The sequence below is a fragment of the Thunnus thynnus genome, chromosome 12 (assembly GCF_963924715.1).
Source record: "Thunnus thynnus chromosome 12, fThuThy2.1, whole genome shotgun sequence".
Classification (NCBI taxonomy): Eukaryota; Metazoa; Chordata; class Actinopteri; order Scombriformes; family Scombridae; genus Thunnus; species Thunnus thynnus.
The window spans coordinates 24181296-24200501 of NC_089528.1; the positions used below are offsets into that span (position 1 = coordinate 24181296).

General features: G+C 37.8%; 1 protein-coding gene across 1 annotated transcript in view; it reads right to left on the reverse strand.

Annotated features, from left to right (window-relative positions):
- ak5 (adenylate kinase 5) overlaps positions 1-19206 on the reverse strand; it is a 99474-nt gene that overhangs the window by 38506 nt on the left and 41762 nt on the right. Inside the window, exons 7-8 of the mRNA XM_067606472.1 lie at positions 8241-8331; positions 1310-1383 (exon numbers count right to left, since the gene is read on the reverse strand). Of these exons, the coding sequence (XP_067462573.1) occupies positions 1310-1383; positions 8241-8331 (165 nt within the window). The remainder of the gene's footprint in view (positions 1-1309; positions 1384-8240; positions 8332-19206) is intronic.

A 19206-nucleotide genomic window follows, 5' to 3' on the forward strand; every position in this document is an offset into this window, starting at 1 on the left:
AATCATCCGGCCTTTGAAACAAGTTCACTGTTTGCCATTTTTGAGAAAGGTAATTTGCACATTGTCATTTATGAGAGAGCGGAGGTTTGGAACTGGGGAAAAAAGTCGTTTTTTTTTGGCTTGTTAGTGATGACTTAAAATTAGATTTGTAATGGTATAAAAACACGGCCGCTTTGCTTTGAAAGAATGAGAACTTACTACAGATGACAACATTCGAACAAGGATGCAATGGAGATGATTGAGGTGAAGGGGTCACAAGTTAGTTTTGTGACATTTAGCTCATTCTCTTATCTTGAATGCATTACAGCTTAATGCTTCACTGTCATCCTCGAGGCTGCTGCAGGCTTCTGATGGATAAAGTTTCTGCTGTAAAACTTTGGCTTTTCATACTAATCGTATTCCTCTGCCCTGGTGTGCACGATGGCCGAGTTTCTTTCTAAGCAAGTAGGTCAGAATAATTTGAATTTCTTTGTTAATAGTTTTTGACATTTATTTATTGTGTATTGTTAAGAGGATCCCAATTAGCTTCCACTGATCCGGTTGCTAGTCTTCCTGGGGTCCGTTAGTACACACAAATATGCAAAAGACAAGATCTAATAAAAAAAATACAACAGTTCGGCCCTAAATTCTACTTTTACAAAGCTTCAGCTTTTGTTGACATTGTCAGAAAGGTGATAATTTAACTTTATGTTTATTATTGATCTTGTAGTGGGAGGCGGTGGTGTACTGGAGTGCATTATATTGAAAAGTGTTCTTAATATTTTGTCCACCTCATTAACATACGTAAAGAGGGAAAAACATTAGGAACAATTTTCAATATAACGCACTCCTCCACCTTTCTGAATTAACTGACAAAAAAAAAAAAAAAAAAAAAAATTGCACAGGGTTTCCCAATGAAGTGATTGGTGAGGATACATTTGACTTGCAGTTTGAAACTTCTTGTATTAGAAACATGTTTGATGGAAGTTGGTAAAAGGTTCCAGTTTGAGAAAACTCTGTAATGAACATATTTGTTTCAGGTCGTGGAAAACACAGTTGACCCTTCTCAGCACTTTTAGTAAAATGCTTTTGGTGAGTATATTTAAATTGAGCCCAAAAATAATTCAGATTTACCAGAGAAGATGACTGTCCTGATAAACAACAGAATACTTATATGTTATAACATGTACAGTATGTTAGTTGAACTGGGTAAATAGGACAAGGTTTAGAATTTTTATCATAGTATTCAGTATGTGTCCACAAATTCAGGGATGAACCGCCAACGCTCAGCCTTCCACATTCAACAGGTACAAATGAATCATGATCTTACCTCATCGTACTTGCAAGCAACGTCTGCCAGGCTGCTGGTTTCTCCCAGTAGACTAAGATCCAGCTCACTGGGGCCTGTAGGAAAAAAAAAAAAACAATAACAGTCATCAAACTTCACGCAGGTATGAGCTTAAAGGAATAGTTCAACCTTATTTGTGTGATATGCTTTTTTGGTTTCCTGCTGAGAGTTAAATGAGAAGTTTAATATGATTCATGTCTGTGTTTTAAATATGGGGTTATACAGTTAGGAGGCAATTAGCTTTTAGGAATAAAAATTTAATTAGTCACTAGTTGCCTGGCAGAGTCTTGATGAGGACAAGACTCAAAGAAGCTGCTACGCCCATCTGCTGTTCACCAAAAAAATAGTTACAGTTCTTTTTTTCTTTCTTTTTGGGCACAGATTACACAAACACAATATAATGCTTATTTGTGATAATTAGAGCTGCTGGTAGACACATTTTTGAACTTTGGACAGAGCCACGCTAGCTGCCTCCCTTCAGAGTTATTATGATAAGCTAAAACTAATCACCTCCTTGGAAAATCCTCATATTTGAGAAGCTGGAAATAGACGTATAGTAGTAGTTATAAGATGTTTTCATATAAATTAGTTAGAAATTACTACATTTACATAGTTTGAATATGGCAAATGTTTAATTGCGATAACATTTTTTTGCAAAGGTCAAACCAGACATAGCGAAGTGTGACGTCACTCATTGGTTTGCATCGGAGCAGGTTTGAAAAATGTAATTAGAAACAAGTCTTGTCTCCTTTGAGATCCAACATATGAAAAGGAAAATTAGGTCCTTGGCTCTGTGTCTGAGCTGTAATATTATTAATCTCTTAAAATCCCCAAGGACACCGGCGTCCTCGGCTGACATTACTGTCTTTCAGAGGCTGCAGCAGGCTAACTTCGGAGAAAGGGGCTAAATAGCGCTCCAAAGTTAGGCTAAATTTTAGTGAGGGAAAAACTGGCATGGCCATTCTCAAAGGGGTCCCTTGACCTCTCACCTAAAGATTTCTGAATGAAAATGGTTTCTATGGGTACCCAAGAGTCTTTCCTTTACAGACATGCCCAATTTATGTTAATCCTATGCAGTTTTGGGCAAAAACCATGCAGTTTTCTGCATGCGGTATAAATGTGTTATTTTTGCCTATTCTAAAAACGGTGTATTTGAATATTTTTGCATATTGGGGTCCCTAAACAGTCTTGGAATTGCATAAATTGGGTATGACTGGAAAGCTGAGACTCTTGTGGATTCAATGAGCCCAATTGTATTCATGTGTGTCCCCATAGGAGCCATTTCGTTGTAGTGAGAAACTTGACCTCACTGTATAAAATGACCTATTGTGACCTCTAAAATAATCACAACCTCATGAAACATTACAGCCACAAACTGCAGACCTCGGGCATTCAGAAGATGTATGTCTTTCCTCGGTATATTGACAATAAGGAGGTTTCTGAGCAAAGTGCTCGCCATCCAATCGCCAAAAAATGTAATTCTTATAGAAATCTCCAAATGTCAAAAGTTGTTGATACCAAATCACAGCATGGATTTTTCTATGGTGTTCCTCAAGATTTTGGTGTCTTAATGTTGTATTTTGGAGGGATTTTTCACCAATTTTATCAATTCTCAAGTGGTCAATAATGGTTAAATTTTGCACCAAATCTGTGCAAAAACTTATGAGACATAACTGAGCATTTGAATGGCCATTATGTACTTCCATCATAATGCCTTTATACACTCTAAACTTTCAAAATTTGAATAGGCGTCTAACCAAATGTGGCATATACTGATGACCTGCTATCTCCCCCTAAAGATCCACTGCCCCCCCTCCCCTAAAAAAGAGAAAAATGGGTCTATGGTTGGAGGAGTGGAAGAAGTATCACAGCCAGCAGATGTATATGTATGCTTGCATGGATGTATATCACATGATCTCTGTATTACATGTGAGCTCATTTTGTCTCTATGTGTGCCACAACAACATGCAAAGCAACGCCCAGATGCAGCTGCACATCTGTGCTTTGATGTTCAGTCTCAGCAACACATTGCAAAGAGAAATCAAATCAAAGCAAGGTTAATTTTGGCCCCGTAAACACCTGAACTTCCTGCTGTCAAAAAACAGCTGAGGGTGAATGTGGTAGATTCTAACACGCAGCATCTTCATCCCCTTCCTCAGTGGAAATGGGTCGTGAATAACACTTCCCTTTGGCAGATTTTTCCTGCACGCCAGAGTCTCCTCATAAGAAAACTGGGTTAGATTCTGCGAGGATGCAGCTTCGAACAGTCAGGCAGATTCCTAAGAGATGGCCGCTGTTCATTTCCTTGATGCGTTATGTTAAAAATCTTCAGAATGCACCAGATTTATAGAGACAACCAGCTAACAAAACAAACAAACAAACAAACAAAAGCCTCTGCTGCTCTGTGAACTCCGTGCAGCTCACAACTTTAGAGTCAGCAACATGTCAGAGTGAATCTTGCAGAGAATCTTTGGAGATGACGGTGTGGAGATTTTTGTTTTGCTGCTGAGGCCAGTGATGTCAGGTGGCCATCAGAAGCACTTCAATCCACATGTGCTGCTGTGATAATCACAGCTGGAGGATGGAGGAGGCTGGAGGAGAACGGCAGCGGTTTTCCCTTCCTCCTGGGAGAAATGTGCCATTAGAAACAGCAGATGGACTAGAAGCCAATTTCTCTTAAAGAGTTTGCCGATAACTGCTCCCTATTTTTCCCCTCAGCTATTCCTTATATGTTTCTTTTTGAATACGTGATCTAATCAATGAGATGATGTCAGGTTTAAGCTTGAGATGGCGCACATGTGACCCATATTTCAGATATTTTTTTATGTGCACTTGAGAGTTATGCAGCACCAAAAAAGCCATTAATGGTCCATTCAAATTATACTCCACTCCTTTTTATCCCTAGGTGGAACACCTATTGTGAGGCTCCATTATGGAAAACATGTGGAGGAGCAGAACTACATACAGTAGAAGTCCCACTGCTTTTAAATGCATCTGAAAGTGCAGCTATATAACAACCGGATGTAAGTGGCTTCTTGGTGGGAATGTCTCTTAGTCAATTATGCTTTAAATAAGGAAAAGATCTATTTCTTGTAATGTTTCCCCTTCCCACGGGACTGATATATAATCTTAAGAACAATTAATTGAGGTTTCTCTATTGCTTAATGAGTGCTTGAACGTTTCTCATTTGTTCGAGGGTTATTAATGAGTTTTTCGCCGGCTTTGTGCTGCTTAAGTCCCCCCCCCTTTTTTTCTCACCTGCCTCTGTTTGGTATGTGGGTGACGTGTCATGTATTAGACTGCTCTCGAGTGTTAGAGGTGCTGTAGAAGTGTGTCTGGTAGCTGTCGAGTGGAACAAGACTGTTTTGATGTCAAGGATCACTGGAAATGTGAGCCTCGGTCGTATCACTCTATGTGCTTGGCCTTTATCACATGATGTATGGATTCTAAAGAAAAAACAGCTTTTTATGGCTGATTTGTGGGTCAATTTGACTTTAATATGAGCTGCTCAAAGCAGGAGACGACATGCGCTTTGCTTATTACACGAAAGTCACGTGTCTATTGTCAGAGTAAATGTCACCCAGGATGGAGCTGTCTGTATGAACAAAGACATACAGACTGCAGAGTGTGGATATCATCTATTATATCACCAAAATGATTATTTCGTTGGGAAGCGGGACTCCTCTGATCCTGAACTATTTTGAGGTGCCATATGTTCCCTTGTGGTGATTCTGCACCTCCTGACATGAACTTCAGTTTCCTCCTGAGTGAATCTGTTGTGGCAAATATGCTCCAAACTGTTCCCTTTATCGCACAATTACCAATTGCTATGGATCGCAGTGCTTTTAAAAGAATGATCGGTCATCACTAATGGCTAATGCTGATAAAGTATTTCTCCCATTTCTATGCATCTTCCTGCTGTGCTGCAACTGTGCCCAATCTGTGTGACTCGACATAATGAATCGTTAACATGAAACAAGCAGACTTTCAAGGCAGGTTTATTTAAAGCCTCAAGTCACAGTTTTTTTTCCACAGCCTACGACGACCTCTGTCTAGACGCAGACGTGGAAAGACAAGATTTATTTAAATGTTTTAATATTTCACCTCATCAAAAATGGAATCACATATTCATATTATGTTTTCAAACTAAATAAATAAGCAATAAACACTGAACTCACCATATAAAAAAAAAATCTGTTAAATATGTAGTTACACAACAGTTACTGTAAGAATGACGTGATGAGAGCCAACGGCTGCCAGTTGTCATAGTAATACAACACACTTCCTGGCTCATGAGTTTCCCAGGTGCACAGCAGTCAGAAATAATGACTGTCAGAGCAGTGATGGAGAGGTTTGTCAAAAATAATGTAGAGCTCAAAGAAATGCTGATGCATTCTGGCCCTCAAGACAGATTAACCAAACCTAAACGAAAGGAAAAGCTGGCTGTCCCACAACAAACATGTCATCTGCACAAACAAACTGTCAAATATACAGCTGAGATATTTTGACACAAACATCTTTAGCTGGAAATAATATGGAATACTTCAACCAGCTAAAAGAGGAAAATGGAAAAACAGAATCAAGACCTGATGTGTGTATGTGTTTGTTGGTGAAACCTAAAAAATACAAACAAAATAAATACATTTATAGTTAAGTTAAATACTTATCTTCAGATCTGCACAGCAACATCTTATCTATTTTTATATATATATATAAATAAACTGTTTACATTTGTTCTGTCTTATCAGCTTGTCAGACATCTGTAAAGCACTTTGAAATTGCACTAACCTTTTCAAAAGTGCGCTACTAAAAACTTGTTGATATGTGACATATGACGTCACAAAAGACAATCTGGGGTCGCAGTGGTTTAATCATAATGTAGAGAAACAGTAATACAACATGAAACCAAGAACTAAATACAAAATAATAGAACTACAAAGTAAAGACATTACCCAACTAATTAACTCAGTGAAAAGAAAGAATAATTTTATTTCACCATGTGTTACATTAAAGCAGAAAAGTCTCTGCTGTGAGCTGCTTTTGCACTAAACAGAAAAGCTGTGGGATTTCTGTATCGTGTGGGCACAGTTACAGTTAACACATTCACTTTATTATGAGGAAAATTAATCACTGCTTTGCAACCAAAACCAGGAATATTTTCACAGCTTCTGTCTGTGCAAACACGTTAACATCTCCCCCTTAAACGAAACCTTTATGATCTTTATCACATGTGAAATCACTGACTGTTAGAAACACCTGCAGAAAGCTGACTGATCATATCATTTAAACCCACATGAGACTCTTTTAGCAGGTCTTCACGCACGAATGTTGATCTGTCTTCAACACATTTTAAAAAACAGTAAATTATCAGGTTTTTATGTAACACAAGTAGTCTCTATCATGTCATCTGACTGATCAAACACTCGTCCTAACCTTGTTGATTCTGTGTTTCTCACAAAGCAGAGCTAACCCTGCAACACTGGTTGCTATGCCAACTCCTGTGGTAACCAGGGAGCTGGTGGGTGATGGTTTTGGTTTTCACTTAATCTCAATCCTTTTTTTGGAGAATGTGTTTTCCACACACACACACACACACACATGCACTGGTAGCAGTTTAAAAAGCCCTAATACTCCTGAGGATCTTCTTTACTGTGACTGTTGGTATTTTGCTGTTTGATATTCATCATTATTTGGCTCACAGCTAGTAAAGAATTCCTTCTACTACATTATATAAATACATACATACACACACTGATAGCAGCTAGTTTTCAAAAAACTTTGATCGAATGCCAGAAAAGCTCAGAGCACTTGGTTGAAGTTTAAGAAAAATACATTTCTAAAAAATAAATATCAATATACTGTAAACATAACTTGTAAGAGACATGGTTAAAGTTAAAAGCAGTAGTTTGAGTGCAGCCAAAAGCAACAGTGAATTTTGAATATTTATGTTGTAACAGTCATGCAGTGAGCAGGAGTCACATTTTGCACGGGCCAAAACGTATTGATCATCACCAAACACTTCTGTCCTTCTAAACGTAGACTTGGTATTTTATTTTAGTGCGGCTAAATGAGTTGGGTGAGTTACCTTCCACTGTGTTTGATAAACAAGGACAGGACTTAAGATCCCCTCCAGGCTTGTTTTAAAATATAAAAAATATCCTGCCTTGAATAATAATTTGTATCTGACATGGTTTGTTCATGAAAAATGCATTTACCTTGTTAGAAATTATTAAAATGACATCTACTTCTTCTCCCTCATAAAAAAAAAAAAAAAAATCCAGAATCTATGAATATGCAAATATTTTTCATTTCAAAAGTTTAACTGCTGGATACAAGATATCTCCTCCTTCACTGAATAGTATATTATCAATCAATATCATCACACTTGTATAAGTTACATACTGGACCACAATTAGCCTCCAAACTAGTTGTGATGTCACAAATCACGCTCGTAGGTAAACGATTTAAATTCAGATTTTCTGTGAGCTCAGAGAAACTTTCCACTTTCAACAGATTAATGTGAAAACAACCTTCAAGTGTCAAACTCTGCACATACATCATTCTGCACAGTGAAGCTCAAACATCCAACTAGAGCAACAAGAAGAAAAACATATTTTTTAGTGGAGGTGGACTTTAAATAATTTAGTTATTGAGCAGCGCACATAAAATGTTAAACAGCAACAATTTGTGCTCACAAAATATCCCGGTGAGCCAAATTTCTGCAAAGTCCCACAATATGACTCTTAATTAGACAAGAGTAATTAGACTAATTTAATGTAATTTTAATGTCGTTTAATATAATTTACCTAATTAGGATCCCTGTTGGGCTGAAATATTAACCAAGATAATGTTACTGAGGGTAAGATCTAGTTTAGCGGTGTTTCTCTCATTGTTTTATAAGTGTTAATCTCACCTGCAGCTGGCTCTTTAGAGGGAAACAGCTTGTTGTCCAAAGTCATACTGATGTCACAGAAGACCTCCTCTTCATCCCGGTCTGCATCCAGCTGAAAGAAGAAGAAAAACATGAATTAATATTCAGTTAGTTGTGAGTTTATCGTTGGCAGTAATACGTTACTTAAGATAACTTTCAGTAGAGCTTGACAGAAAACTTTTAGTAGAGCCTGACACGCACAAAGGTCATGACCCGAATTTACAACAACGGACATGCTCAGTCTGTTAAACTGCCGTGACATCCAGAATGAGACTCATTATAAGATCAAACATTAGGAACGAAGTCTGACGCAGAGAGCTTCACACTTGGGTTATTTTGCATTCAACACACACTGAAAAGTTTAATAACACTAGATTAATTAACCCCCTCTCCCCCCCCTTTCTGTGCCAATTGGTCTCTTTCAGATTATTTGGCAGCTGGATACCTTCCTTTGCACGTACAGTTCTTGCAAATTGACCATGCAAAATCAGCTTTGTGAGTGAACTAGGACCTGATTGAAGCAGACTTCTCCTCCTTCTTAATCTGCTCTTTGACAGTCCCTCTGCTCTCGTCAGTGAGCGATGACAAGCAGCTGAAAGGTGAAATGCAACCGTGCGTACAAAAAAAAAAAAAAGCACAAAAATAAACGGACGTGGCATAATTGCTCTCAGTGTCTCCTGCTGACATCACGTGTGCGATTAACAGCAGGGTTACTTATTTTATAACATAGAAAAATAAAGTAAATGAGTGCTGGAGGCCAGGCGAAATGTAAGATAAGGATAGCCCACAATCAACAACCAGCTTCCTCTGTGGGTTGCCATGGTAACAACCTAAAAACAAAACAAGAGAGACCAGTGTCTGATTTCTACTGCTCGGAGAGTCCCCTGGGCCCTGAGTGCCCTGCGGGACTTATACCTGCTGAAGAGGAGTGGATTTGATCAAACTGAGGATTCCCCAGAGAGCGTGGCATTCAAAAGACCCATCAGACCTCTCCGTTTTTGGCATCACGAGCAGCCAAAGTGACTGATCTGAGTGTCTTTATAACCAAAATTTGCTCCCACTCCAGCAAAGAGGCTCTGTATAATCCATTTACACTTACAAGAAGAGGCTGCCGGAGACTCTCAGACAAAGTGTCATTTTTCAAGGACAGATTAGTAGCTTCAACTTTTCGAGGGAAAAAGCTTTAACGTTGCCTGACTGATTCAAAGTCATTACAGTGTTTCTACATCAGGCAGAGGACAAGGAGCGGAAAACTGGAAAACCAATGTAATCATAATGCACGTATATAAATGTATAATCAGAATTTGAGCATGTCCATAACTTCCCTCACAGTGCACAGACGGTTGCTTTTATTAACAGGAAGAACAGAGATTGTTTATATCAGATTGTAAAGTGCAATTGTCCCCATAATTAGGCCTAATAAAACTGTAGACACTAAGTCGGCCGAGTCTGAAAATGCTATTTACTGCATGTGTGACAACAATGTGTGTCCACACTGGGATTTTTAGGTTGTTTTTGTAACCATTTGCTTCCACAATGAAACACCAAAACAATAGGAAAACAATTAAGTCTGCGTCTTTGTCTTTCAGTCGGCACATAACAAGTTTTGAGATTTGGAAGTTCTGCTGAGGAAGATGGTGTGATACAATGAAAAGCTCCGTCATAGCTACTAAATGGACGTGGTGGTGAGATCGCTTTGTCAACTATGGTCCTGAGGACAACAGTTAAAGTTATAATCTCAAAGATTTTCATTTAAATGTTTGTTAAGTCACTATCTATCGTCGAATGAGGTAACACAATGGTGACTGAGCCTAGTGCCGGCCGATGAAAACTCTTGCATTTGCAGTATTATGATTACTATGAACCGGATGTCGATGTCCTGCCATGCATTCAAATCACAAGCAGCACAGTTAGTGACGCTTTTTCCATCACCCAGTGGTTGATCCACCAGAGATAGTAGGCAGACCTAATGCGACAGACTCGCTCTCCAATTCGCTTGTGCTAGCGTGACGTAACACTGTTTGGATCTCTGGGAGTGAGGTCGAATGAGGTCTAAAAATACACCTGAAACTTCTGCTTAACACCATGTGGCGCCAAAGAGAACGAAATGGAGATCTTTGAGATTGCCACTTTAACTTTCAATCTCAACTTTTAAGCCAACATGAACAAGAGGTCAAAAAATTCAACAATGTCATGAGCTACTTCTGTAGAAGGACCTTGTGGAGAAATTGTTTTGTAAAAAGGACAAAACTGTTCATCACAGCCAACATCTGGTAAGGAACGGTACAGACACAGCCCACTAACTTCACAGCTTCACTGAAGCGTGAATCAAATCACTATTTCATGAGTGACGACAAGTTGTCTTCTTTACTTTTCTGCTACACAGCTCTTGACCACATCTCACTTCTGTTTTCCTCATCAAAACTAAAATGCGAAGCTGGAATTTCATGATTTATTCACTCTGGGAAAGTTTTGGAAAAGTTTTTTGGGTGTGAAAAACTTAACTGTGGTTTAGTTTGAACAGGAGGCCAAAATGGAGAAAAAATATGTGAAATTCAACCTGCCGCAGCGTGGACGTAATAAAGCTGAGTGGCTCATGATGATGATGAGCATTAAAGGAGCCTTCTGTCAAATGTACAAAGGTATTGATGAAGGTTAATGGAAATACACTGGAGGGAAAAGAGCTCAGGCTGTTGTTACATTAGATTTTAGTTCTAAATATAAAACATATCAAGGAAATTATTTGTGGTCTGATCAGTATTTTTAAACAATTCCTACATACATACCATCAAAAAAGATCTTGGGGGATCAGTAATTAGTGATCACCTCTTCAATCATTAGTTGATATGATCATAAATATTAACAACCCTACAGAGAACATAAATGCTTTTGTCAAACATTTCCCATTAAAGAAATAATTTTACTTTAATGCACTGACCACACAGTATATAAAGTATAAAGAGACATTTCTTTATCATGAAGTTCCTTTATGACGTGAGTTGAAGTCATCATCCGTTATCATCAAGAACGAGATCGATTCAAGGAAACCAATGACTCATAGAAGGAGTATTAAAGCCTTGAGACTGTTTAAAGCAGCAGCTCAGGCCACAACTCTTTTTAGGAATATGTTTCATGCATTAATTACAAAAAACTTGAATTGATTTTACCGAACACACAACAGTCTGTGTCCAGTTTGTTTGATGTTACATAAAGTTCAGTGTTGTCACTCACTCTTGTGAAGAGAACAGACAAAACAGAAGAGAATATAAATAAGAATATAAAAGATATAAATAGATTGACTTCTGAAGTAAAGTTATAAAAGATGAAATAGCGGTTTCAAGTAATCAAGTGTTACTCTTGGAATTCAGGTCAGCTTTCTGGTTTTTAACATGAAGACAGTTGTTCATACTTTTTCTTTAGCTGATACTGATTAGTTTCAACGCCGGTATCTCATTTATATTTCAGAAATAATGAACAAATACCTTGCTACCGTCCCTGGAGAGATAACAGACCCAGAAAGACGGAGCGAGATCTCTTTTGTTTGCTTATATCTGCGCGGCATCTAGCAGCATGTAGGAAGGAAGCTGCGGCTGAACTCGCTCGGGGAATATTTAATTACATCGGTCCTTTTTCCTAGAATGCCATGACGGCTAAAATCGAGGCCGCAACAAACAATTATCTCTCCCTGCTTCGGTTTCCTGTAAGACTTCATTGTGCAGGTGTGTGTCAAATGAGTCAAGCCATCCTACATCAATGAGGCTGTCACTCACTCACACATCATCTTTGTCATCCTCACTTTTATACTCAAAAATCCAAATGTCATATTAGGGATAAACATCATAAATCCCAAATTTTACCAATGGGAAACTGACAGCAGCTCAAAAGTAAAAGCAATTGTACAACGGAAATAGGACAAGTTAATTCAATGAAACACTGAGAATTAATAGACTCGCAGACGTGAGTATTGACAATTCAGTCATTCAAATTCAGCACTGACGATGTGGAGTAATGACTCATTGCTATTGTTCTTTTATAGAATTATGCTTCCCCATATTGGACCTGACATTTAAAATGAAAGGATTACTTTCACACAAAAGCCTTTTGCTGAGCGAAAGCAGTTAAGCCCCAGAGGTTATTGCATTCATTAGTCAAGAAACTATTCAATCCTTCTCTTGGGATAATTACTGAAGAGCAAGAGGAACTTATCCAATCAGAATTTACTCAGATAAGACTGAAACTAAAAGACTATTCAATCATTTTACAGTTTTTCATGACACTAAAACTGAGTGGATGAAAATATATGTGCTGTGATACAATAACAAGTTTATCTGTGAGTGAAAAGCTAAAGCTGTTATGTGCAGCATTTAATATCATATCAGTGTTACTGATTATTGTGACACATACTGTAAAAAAAAAAAAATCACCTTTCAGCATCTGCAACTGCAAAACAACTCTGAAAACGTTAAAGACATTTACACTGGAGGAAGAACCTTGTCTCCCTGTTTTGTGCCATAAAGCAATTAATTACATCTACGGCTGTATGTTCTCCTGGTTTTCATGTTCATATTATTTTTAAAAGCCTCTTGTGACGTGTGTAGTTTGAACTCCCGAACAAGGTTGGATGCAGGTTGGAAACAGGTGAACATTCATTCCTACTAATATTGTGATTGATTATTAATTTAATGATGCTGATAAACCCGAGAAAACAGAGACAAAGCGTACATGAAGAGAAGCGTTATCCTAAATATATTAACTAATAATGACACAGGAGGATCGCACTTAACAAAATGTGTTTGGCCTTCATCAGTGTCACAATCATGCAGTGTAGCTGTGATTCCCTCCAAGGTAATTAGCTTTGCACCTGGTAAGGCAATCAAATACATGACACACAGTGAGCATCCGGTACTGAAACAAGAAAGAAGGCGGAAACCAATTCACCACAGGAAAATGTGGCATCATGCCCAATCAATTTGAGGATCATGTTCTCTTAAATATTTGAGATCGGATGTCTTTAGAACTTGTTAAACTCTATTTTCACAGTCCGGGTTCTTAATTAGCTTTAATAATATTGTATATAAAAGAATATCTCTTTTCTGAATGTTTTTATTCATATTCAACTCTGTCTGCTACACACAGACCCCCCTCCTCACTGTTCAAGCTACTTGGTTTCCTCCAGTTAGAAAGCACTGAATAGTAGTATTAACAGCAGCTGAGCTAGCGGCGGCTGTTTAATAGAATTGATGTTTGTGTGAGGTATGAATGACCGTAATCTCAGCTCATGCTTTAAAACAAATGAATTTATAAATTAAATAGAACTTCAGAATTTAAACATCAGAGGTTTATATTATAATTAGTTAAAACCTATTTTACAAAGAGTCAAAAGCTAAATAGTGTAAGTAAAAACAGTAGCTAAATGTTTGTGAGTTTAAATAACCTGGCTAGTTACTCTTACTTTTCGTTTACATTTTCTTGTTTAACATTTCCATTAAATGCAATATAGTGTTAATAAGTGTCATTCAATTATAGTTCTAGATAGTTACTGATGGGGGGCAGATTGCTCATAAACATGGAAGCCAAAGTAGATCATTTCTGGTAACAGCTTGGTTTGGTGTGAACATTAACACACTGTACTGTGCTGACGGGTATACTGTTTTACAAATAAACAGAAAATTGATGAAATGTGAGACCAACAGCCAAGAAGTGAGGCTACAGACCTCATGGGGGACTTCTAACTTGTAATCCATAACACAGCAGTAATATTAGCAGTAATAATAAGTGACAGTCATGACTTAATCAAGCACAGTGTCCTTTGCTTCAGGAGTTACTGTCTGCAAGAAGACCTTTATGTCTTAATCTAATATTCACATTAATTTCAGGAAATCACCCAATTCCTTGTCAGGCATGTAGGAAGTTTCTGTGCACATAAAGATCATTTTTATGATGTTGGTCTCTGATTGGAAGGTTTTCTCTGGCGTTTAAACTTACGCAAGAAGGAATAAATTGGTATATTTTGATAAAGGGCTGTTCACACTTACTAACACCCACAAACACACATGCAGTTAGGTGACGTGGGATTAAATGTGCAATATAACAACACGTAGTTGTTCAGCAGCTCACAGCAATCCTCCACAAATCTATTGTAAATAAATATAGATTTTTGTTTGTCTTTCTTTTTCAGTACAAGTAACGCCCAAGTGTTCAGCGCGGACATCATCTGTCATGAAGTTGTCTTGTAAGAGCGCTTCAGACTGTGTCAACCTTTGATTTCCGAGGCGTCGGGCGTGCGTGTGATTGCCGAGACACACTGTGAACGAAGTGGGAGTGCTTGTCTGAGACTGACGGCGGCTGCATGTCGACGCCGCCGTCAGCAACACAAAGAAAATGGAGATTCAAAGCAGCAGTTCACAGGAAGAACAATCCATCAATAAGCTATCACGATGTTCAAATCACACAGTTTAAGGTCTGCAGACTTCTTTCATTAACAAGTATGAGGAGAGGAAATTGGTTATACCTCAGGTGTTTTCACAAAAACACAACATGTCAAAATTGCAGAGGGAAAATGTACCTGTAATGGACCACGGCTGGTTTGGGAGCTTTAAAAGTTGTTTTCGTAGTTGTAACTGGTCAACTGACATATTCGGAAATTGCTGTGAGTTACAGCTCTGTGTTGATCATTGGCGATCACTGAATAAGTCAGTTGACCTACTACAACTGCCATAAACATTTATATCTCCTAAACCAACAATGGTAAACCTATAAATGGACATTAAGTGTACATTTACAGCATATTATATTTACATTATGGGTATTAGCCGACAGTCTCATCCAGAGCAACTTCATTATTCTTACATCACTTGTACCTACTGTTAGCGTTGGCAATAAAAACTGTGGCTCGGTGCCATATAGTGCTCTGATAATAGAAGTAGAAACTGTGGCTACTTCAGTTTAATCCATTTTTAATGAGCTTTTGGAAATAAACATAGTGGATGACTAATTTTAATGGGATAAAAATAGCGATTACTTGTACCAAAACCTTTAACAATATTCTGCATGTCTTCAAGAGTCATTAAGAAATGTATGAAATGGGGAACATGTTTTTTTTAATTAGACAGGAAATGATATGTAACTGTGCAACATGCAAAAAAAAAAAAAAAAAACATCTTTTCAGGATCATGAATGTAGTTACAGAATCCACTTAACCACAAATATTTAGCTTCAAGAGTCTTACAATAATCTCATGAGTCTGTGGAGGGTTTTATTGAGATAATTACACAACAGAAAACACCGCAGATTCACACCATCCGTCTGAATTTACTGTAAGAGACTTACAACTTCAGACTTGTTTAGTCACTGTGTCTTAATTAAGTTGGCTCCACTGGGAAAACAGAGAGGACGTGGAGAGATTTAGTAAAATGTAGCAGGCTGCAGAAATCTTGTCTCAGCTCCAGTTTTACATCAATTCAGCTGGTTGTGTTCAAACATCTAAACACGTAGACTGAAATCTTTAAGTTAGAAACACTCTAACGTATATTTGAAAGTGTGTATCCTTAATGTTTGTATATACTGTATTGTATTTTCCATTCTTTGTCAAAACCTGGCACTTACATTACGCACAATTCAACCACCAATGCTGTGTATCAAATCGCATACTTCTACTTTGTATGTACTGTAGCTGCCCTTACAAAGTATATACTGTTGCATGCAGTATGCATACAATTGGGACATACAGTACTACTTAATCCGTCATTGCACTGTCATTGGTCTGTGCTCTTGGCGGCTCAGTCGGTGTGACGTATCTTCTGCTGCTCAGAGGATTGTGGGTCAGAATAGCCAGAACAGCTTGCTGGCTTGCATACTGCAAAACGCGACTGGATGTAGTCGGACATCCTGGTTCTTTTAGCATACTGCATTTGACATATTAAATCTTTTTCTGGCATATTAAATGGTTGTATGGGTATCGGAACGCACTGCAACAGTTTGTTCAGCATTTCAGGTGTGTTATGCTAGTAGCGGCTAATGCAGACTCGAGCTCCTAACCTCAAGCTCGGATGAGGAACGGGCTCCAGAGGATCTTCTTTCTAACTCCACACCTCCTGATTTTTCATTTTCAAACTTGCTCCAACTGATGCTGAGATTTCACACAGCTTCAGGAGCCACAAAAGGCTTTACACAACTTTTTTTTTCATATATGCAGTAATACTCTGCAAGAGACTTGTAAACAGACTAAAGGAGGATGTTTCACAGTCAAAGTTTTCAAAGCTGACGTCCAGAGAGGAGACTCAAAAGCTCTAGACTTCATGGTGTTGCAGCTCCGTTGACTCCGTTTTAATTCAGCATCACTTGCAGGTTTTAATAATCATGTCAAGTCAAGTCCATTTTATTTGCATAACCCAATATTACAAATCACTAATGTGCCTCAGGGAGCTTTAAAATCCTCTATCCTTAGATGCAAAAAAACAAACCTTTAACTGGGAAAAAATTATACTGAAAATAAAATCACAATAAAAATAAAAATCACACCTTGGATTCAAAATTGGAAAAAAATAGCGCTCAGCAAGCCGAAGGGTGGCATCGCATGTCACTTAAAACTCTAGTTTGATTCAAGATGGGGATTTTGTTGGATGTCATTCCCCTATTTCTCCCCCTTGTTTCCCGTCTGCCACTTCACTGTTGATTGTCCAATAAAGGTGAAAATAGCAAAAAAAAAAAAAAATCCTCTTAAAAAAAAGAAGACAGTTTTCACCTCAACTGGACTCTCCTGCCTTCTGTCGTAAATGTTTGTTATGTTTCTTCTGTCGCCTTCATGGCGTCTTGTTTTATACATGGTGAGCTTAGCATGATACAGACACTACCAGATGGTGTAGTAGATGTGAATTAACTGAACACCTTTCGTCAGTTAAACACTCAGCATGTCTCTGAATAGGTAGCACTTAAGTCTTTAACCTGCAATAAAGCCAAGCGCAAAACAATATTGCACCTCATCTTACATTTTAACCATCATGACACTGAGATAAGTTTAAGAGGGTTGCAGAAATTGGACCTGCGCTTAATTTTAAAGACACTAAAACTGCCATCCATGCCTTTTATTTAGTCACGTCTGGATTATTGCGGTGCTCTTGTCCTAATCAAAAAGCTTTAGTCAGGTATCAGACTGCATGAAAATCAGCTGCTGCGCTTCAAAGTGGAATTAAGAAATGGGATTGCTTTATACCTACTTTAACCTCCTTGTCTGTGCACGTTAGAGTCAATTTACTTACTGTAGGAAACTTCATCGCTTTTATCTGCTTCTGTTTTAACTCCTAATTTTATTATCTTGTATTTTTTTACTCTTATTCTTACCTTTTCTTTTTGTTTTTATGCTATGAAACACTTTGTGATACAAGTTTAGAAAAGTGCTTTCTATATAAAGTTATTGTTTTCCGTCTGGCGCTCTCCTTAGAGAGGACACTCTGCAGGCTTTTGATTAAAAAATGAGGACACAATCATGTGTCGGTCTACCTTCACTTCTCCTGACTCCACAGGGGTTTACTGTGGCTTCAAACTGAGGTGACGTTTTTCATTACTTTGTCAGAAAAAAAAAGGCTGACACAGACAGCTATCGGATTATATAATAACCTCTGTTGATTACGGTGCTCTGGAGCATGATTGTAGCATTATGATAGTACAGCCAAGCAGCTTTTCTCTTAGAGCGGCTGTGAAGTGTCTGAAGCAAACGCAGCCTCTGCCAACAACCAACAAGCTGTGAAAAGAACATTTTTAAAGTTTGTACATTCCTGCCAATGTAAAAGAAAAAAAAAACTTCCATACTGCACTTTTCTGGCCAAATTATGTTGTTTGGAAGTGTTATTGTTATCTTACAGTGTCATCATTGGAAAAAAGCATCAAGATATCTCAACTAACAGCTGAGTACTGTATTAAATTTACAAAACGTTGACAGCAACTGGTTGGATTCTCAGTTTGACAAGTTGTCTGGGTATCATTTAACATTTTTGGATACAGGTGCTGATACGATGTGAGTTTTGGTACCAAAGCAATATTTTTTGATAACTCTACTTTTCCTTGCAAGTATAACAGATGACACACAGTTATAAACGTGTGTCATGAACAACCTACCCCAAAAGAGACTAAGCTTCTCAGTACACAACTTCAGCATCTCAGTAAATTTCCACCACAGAATATAAAAGCTTCATTAAAACTAATCTTTAATTTGTAATTACAGTCAACCTTCTCAACCGTTAAATAGTGTTCAAACATGGAGGAACTTTGCTGGAATCATAAACAGTCTAAAACTGGCTAAATTATGATTTAAACGACTGCAACAAACAGTATCAATCTGAGCAAGTGTTTGATACCAGTTTTCAATACTTGACAGTTTTTGATACTTAGCACTATTGAGAAATTTCAATCATTATATTTTATCAAAAAGTTTTATTGCCTTTCTCTAAACATCTGCAGTCAGAAAAAAACACAGAAACTTGTGTAAAAGCAGATGAGACAAATTAAAGGACAAGTTCACAGCTTTTCAAGTCTGTCCTAAAACAACAGTCAGGTGCCCAAATGAACATTGACTTTCAATGTAAGTGATGGGGGACAAAATCCGTGCAAAAATGTATATAAAAGTTTTTCTGAAGCTAATATGAAACTTTTGTCGTCCAAATTTGTCAAGTCAAGTTGATATATCTTTCAATGTTTGTGTTTTTTGTGCCAAATTCTCTCTTTCTGTTACAATCCTTCCACTGCAGCTGAACAGGAAAACACTCTCCGTTGAGACACAAAGAGGGATTTTTTTAATTAAAATGACTGTATTATATAACTTATATAAAGTTATCCACTTTGTTTGACTAAGTCAGGTGACTGAAGCCTCATATTATCCTCAGACAAATGTTTAAATACATTTTTGCTCAAAATGAGGACTGTGGGTTTTGTCCCCCATCACTTACATTCACAT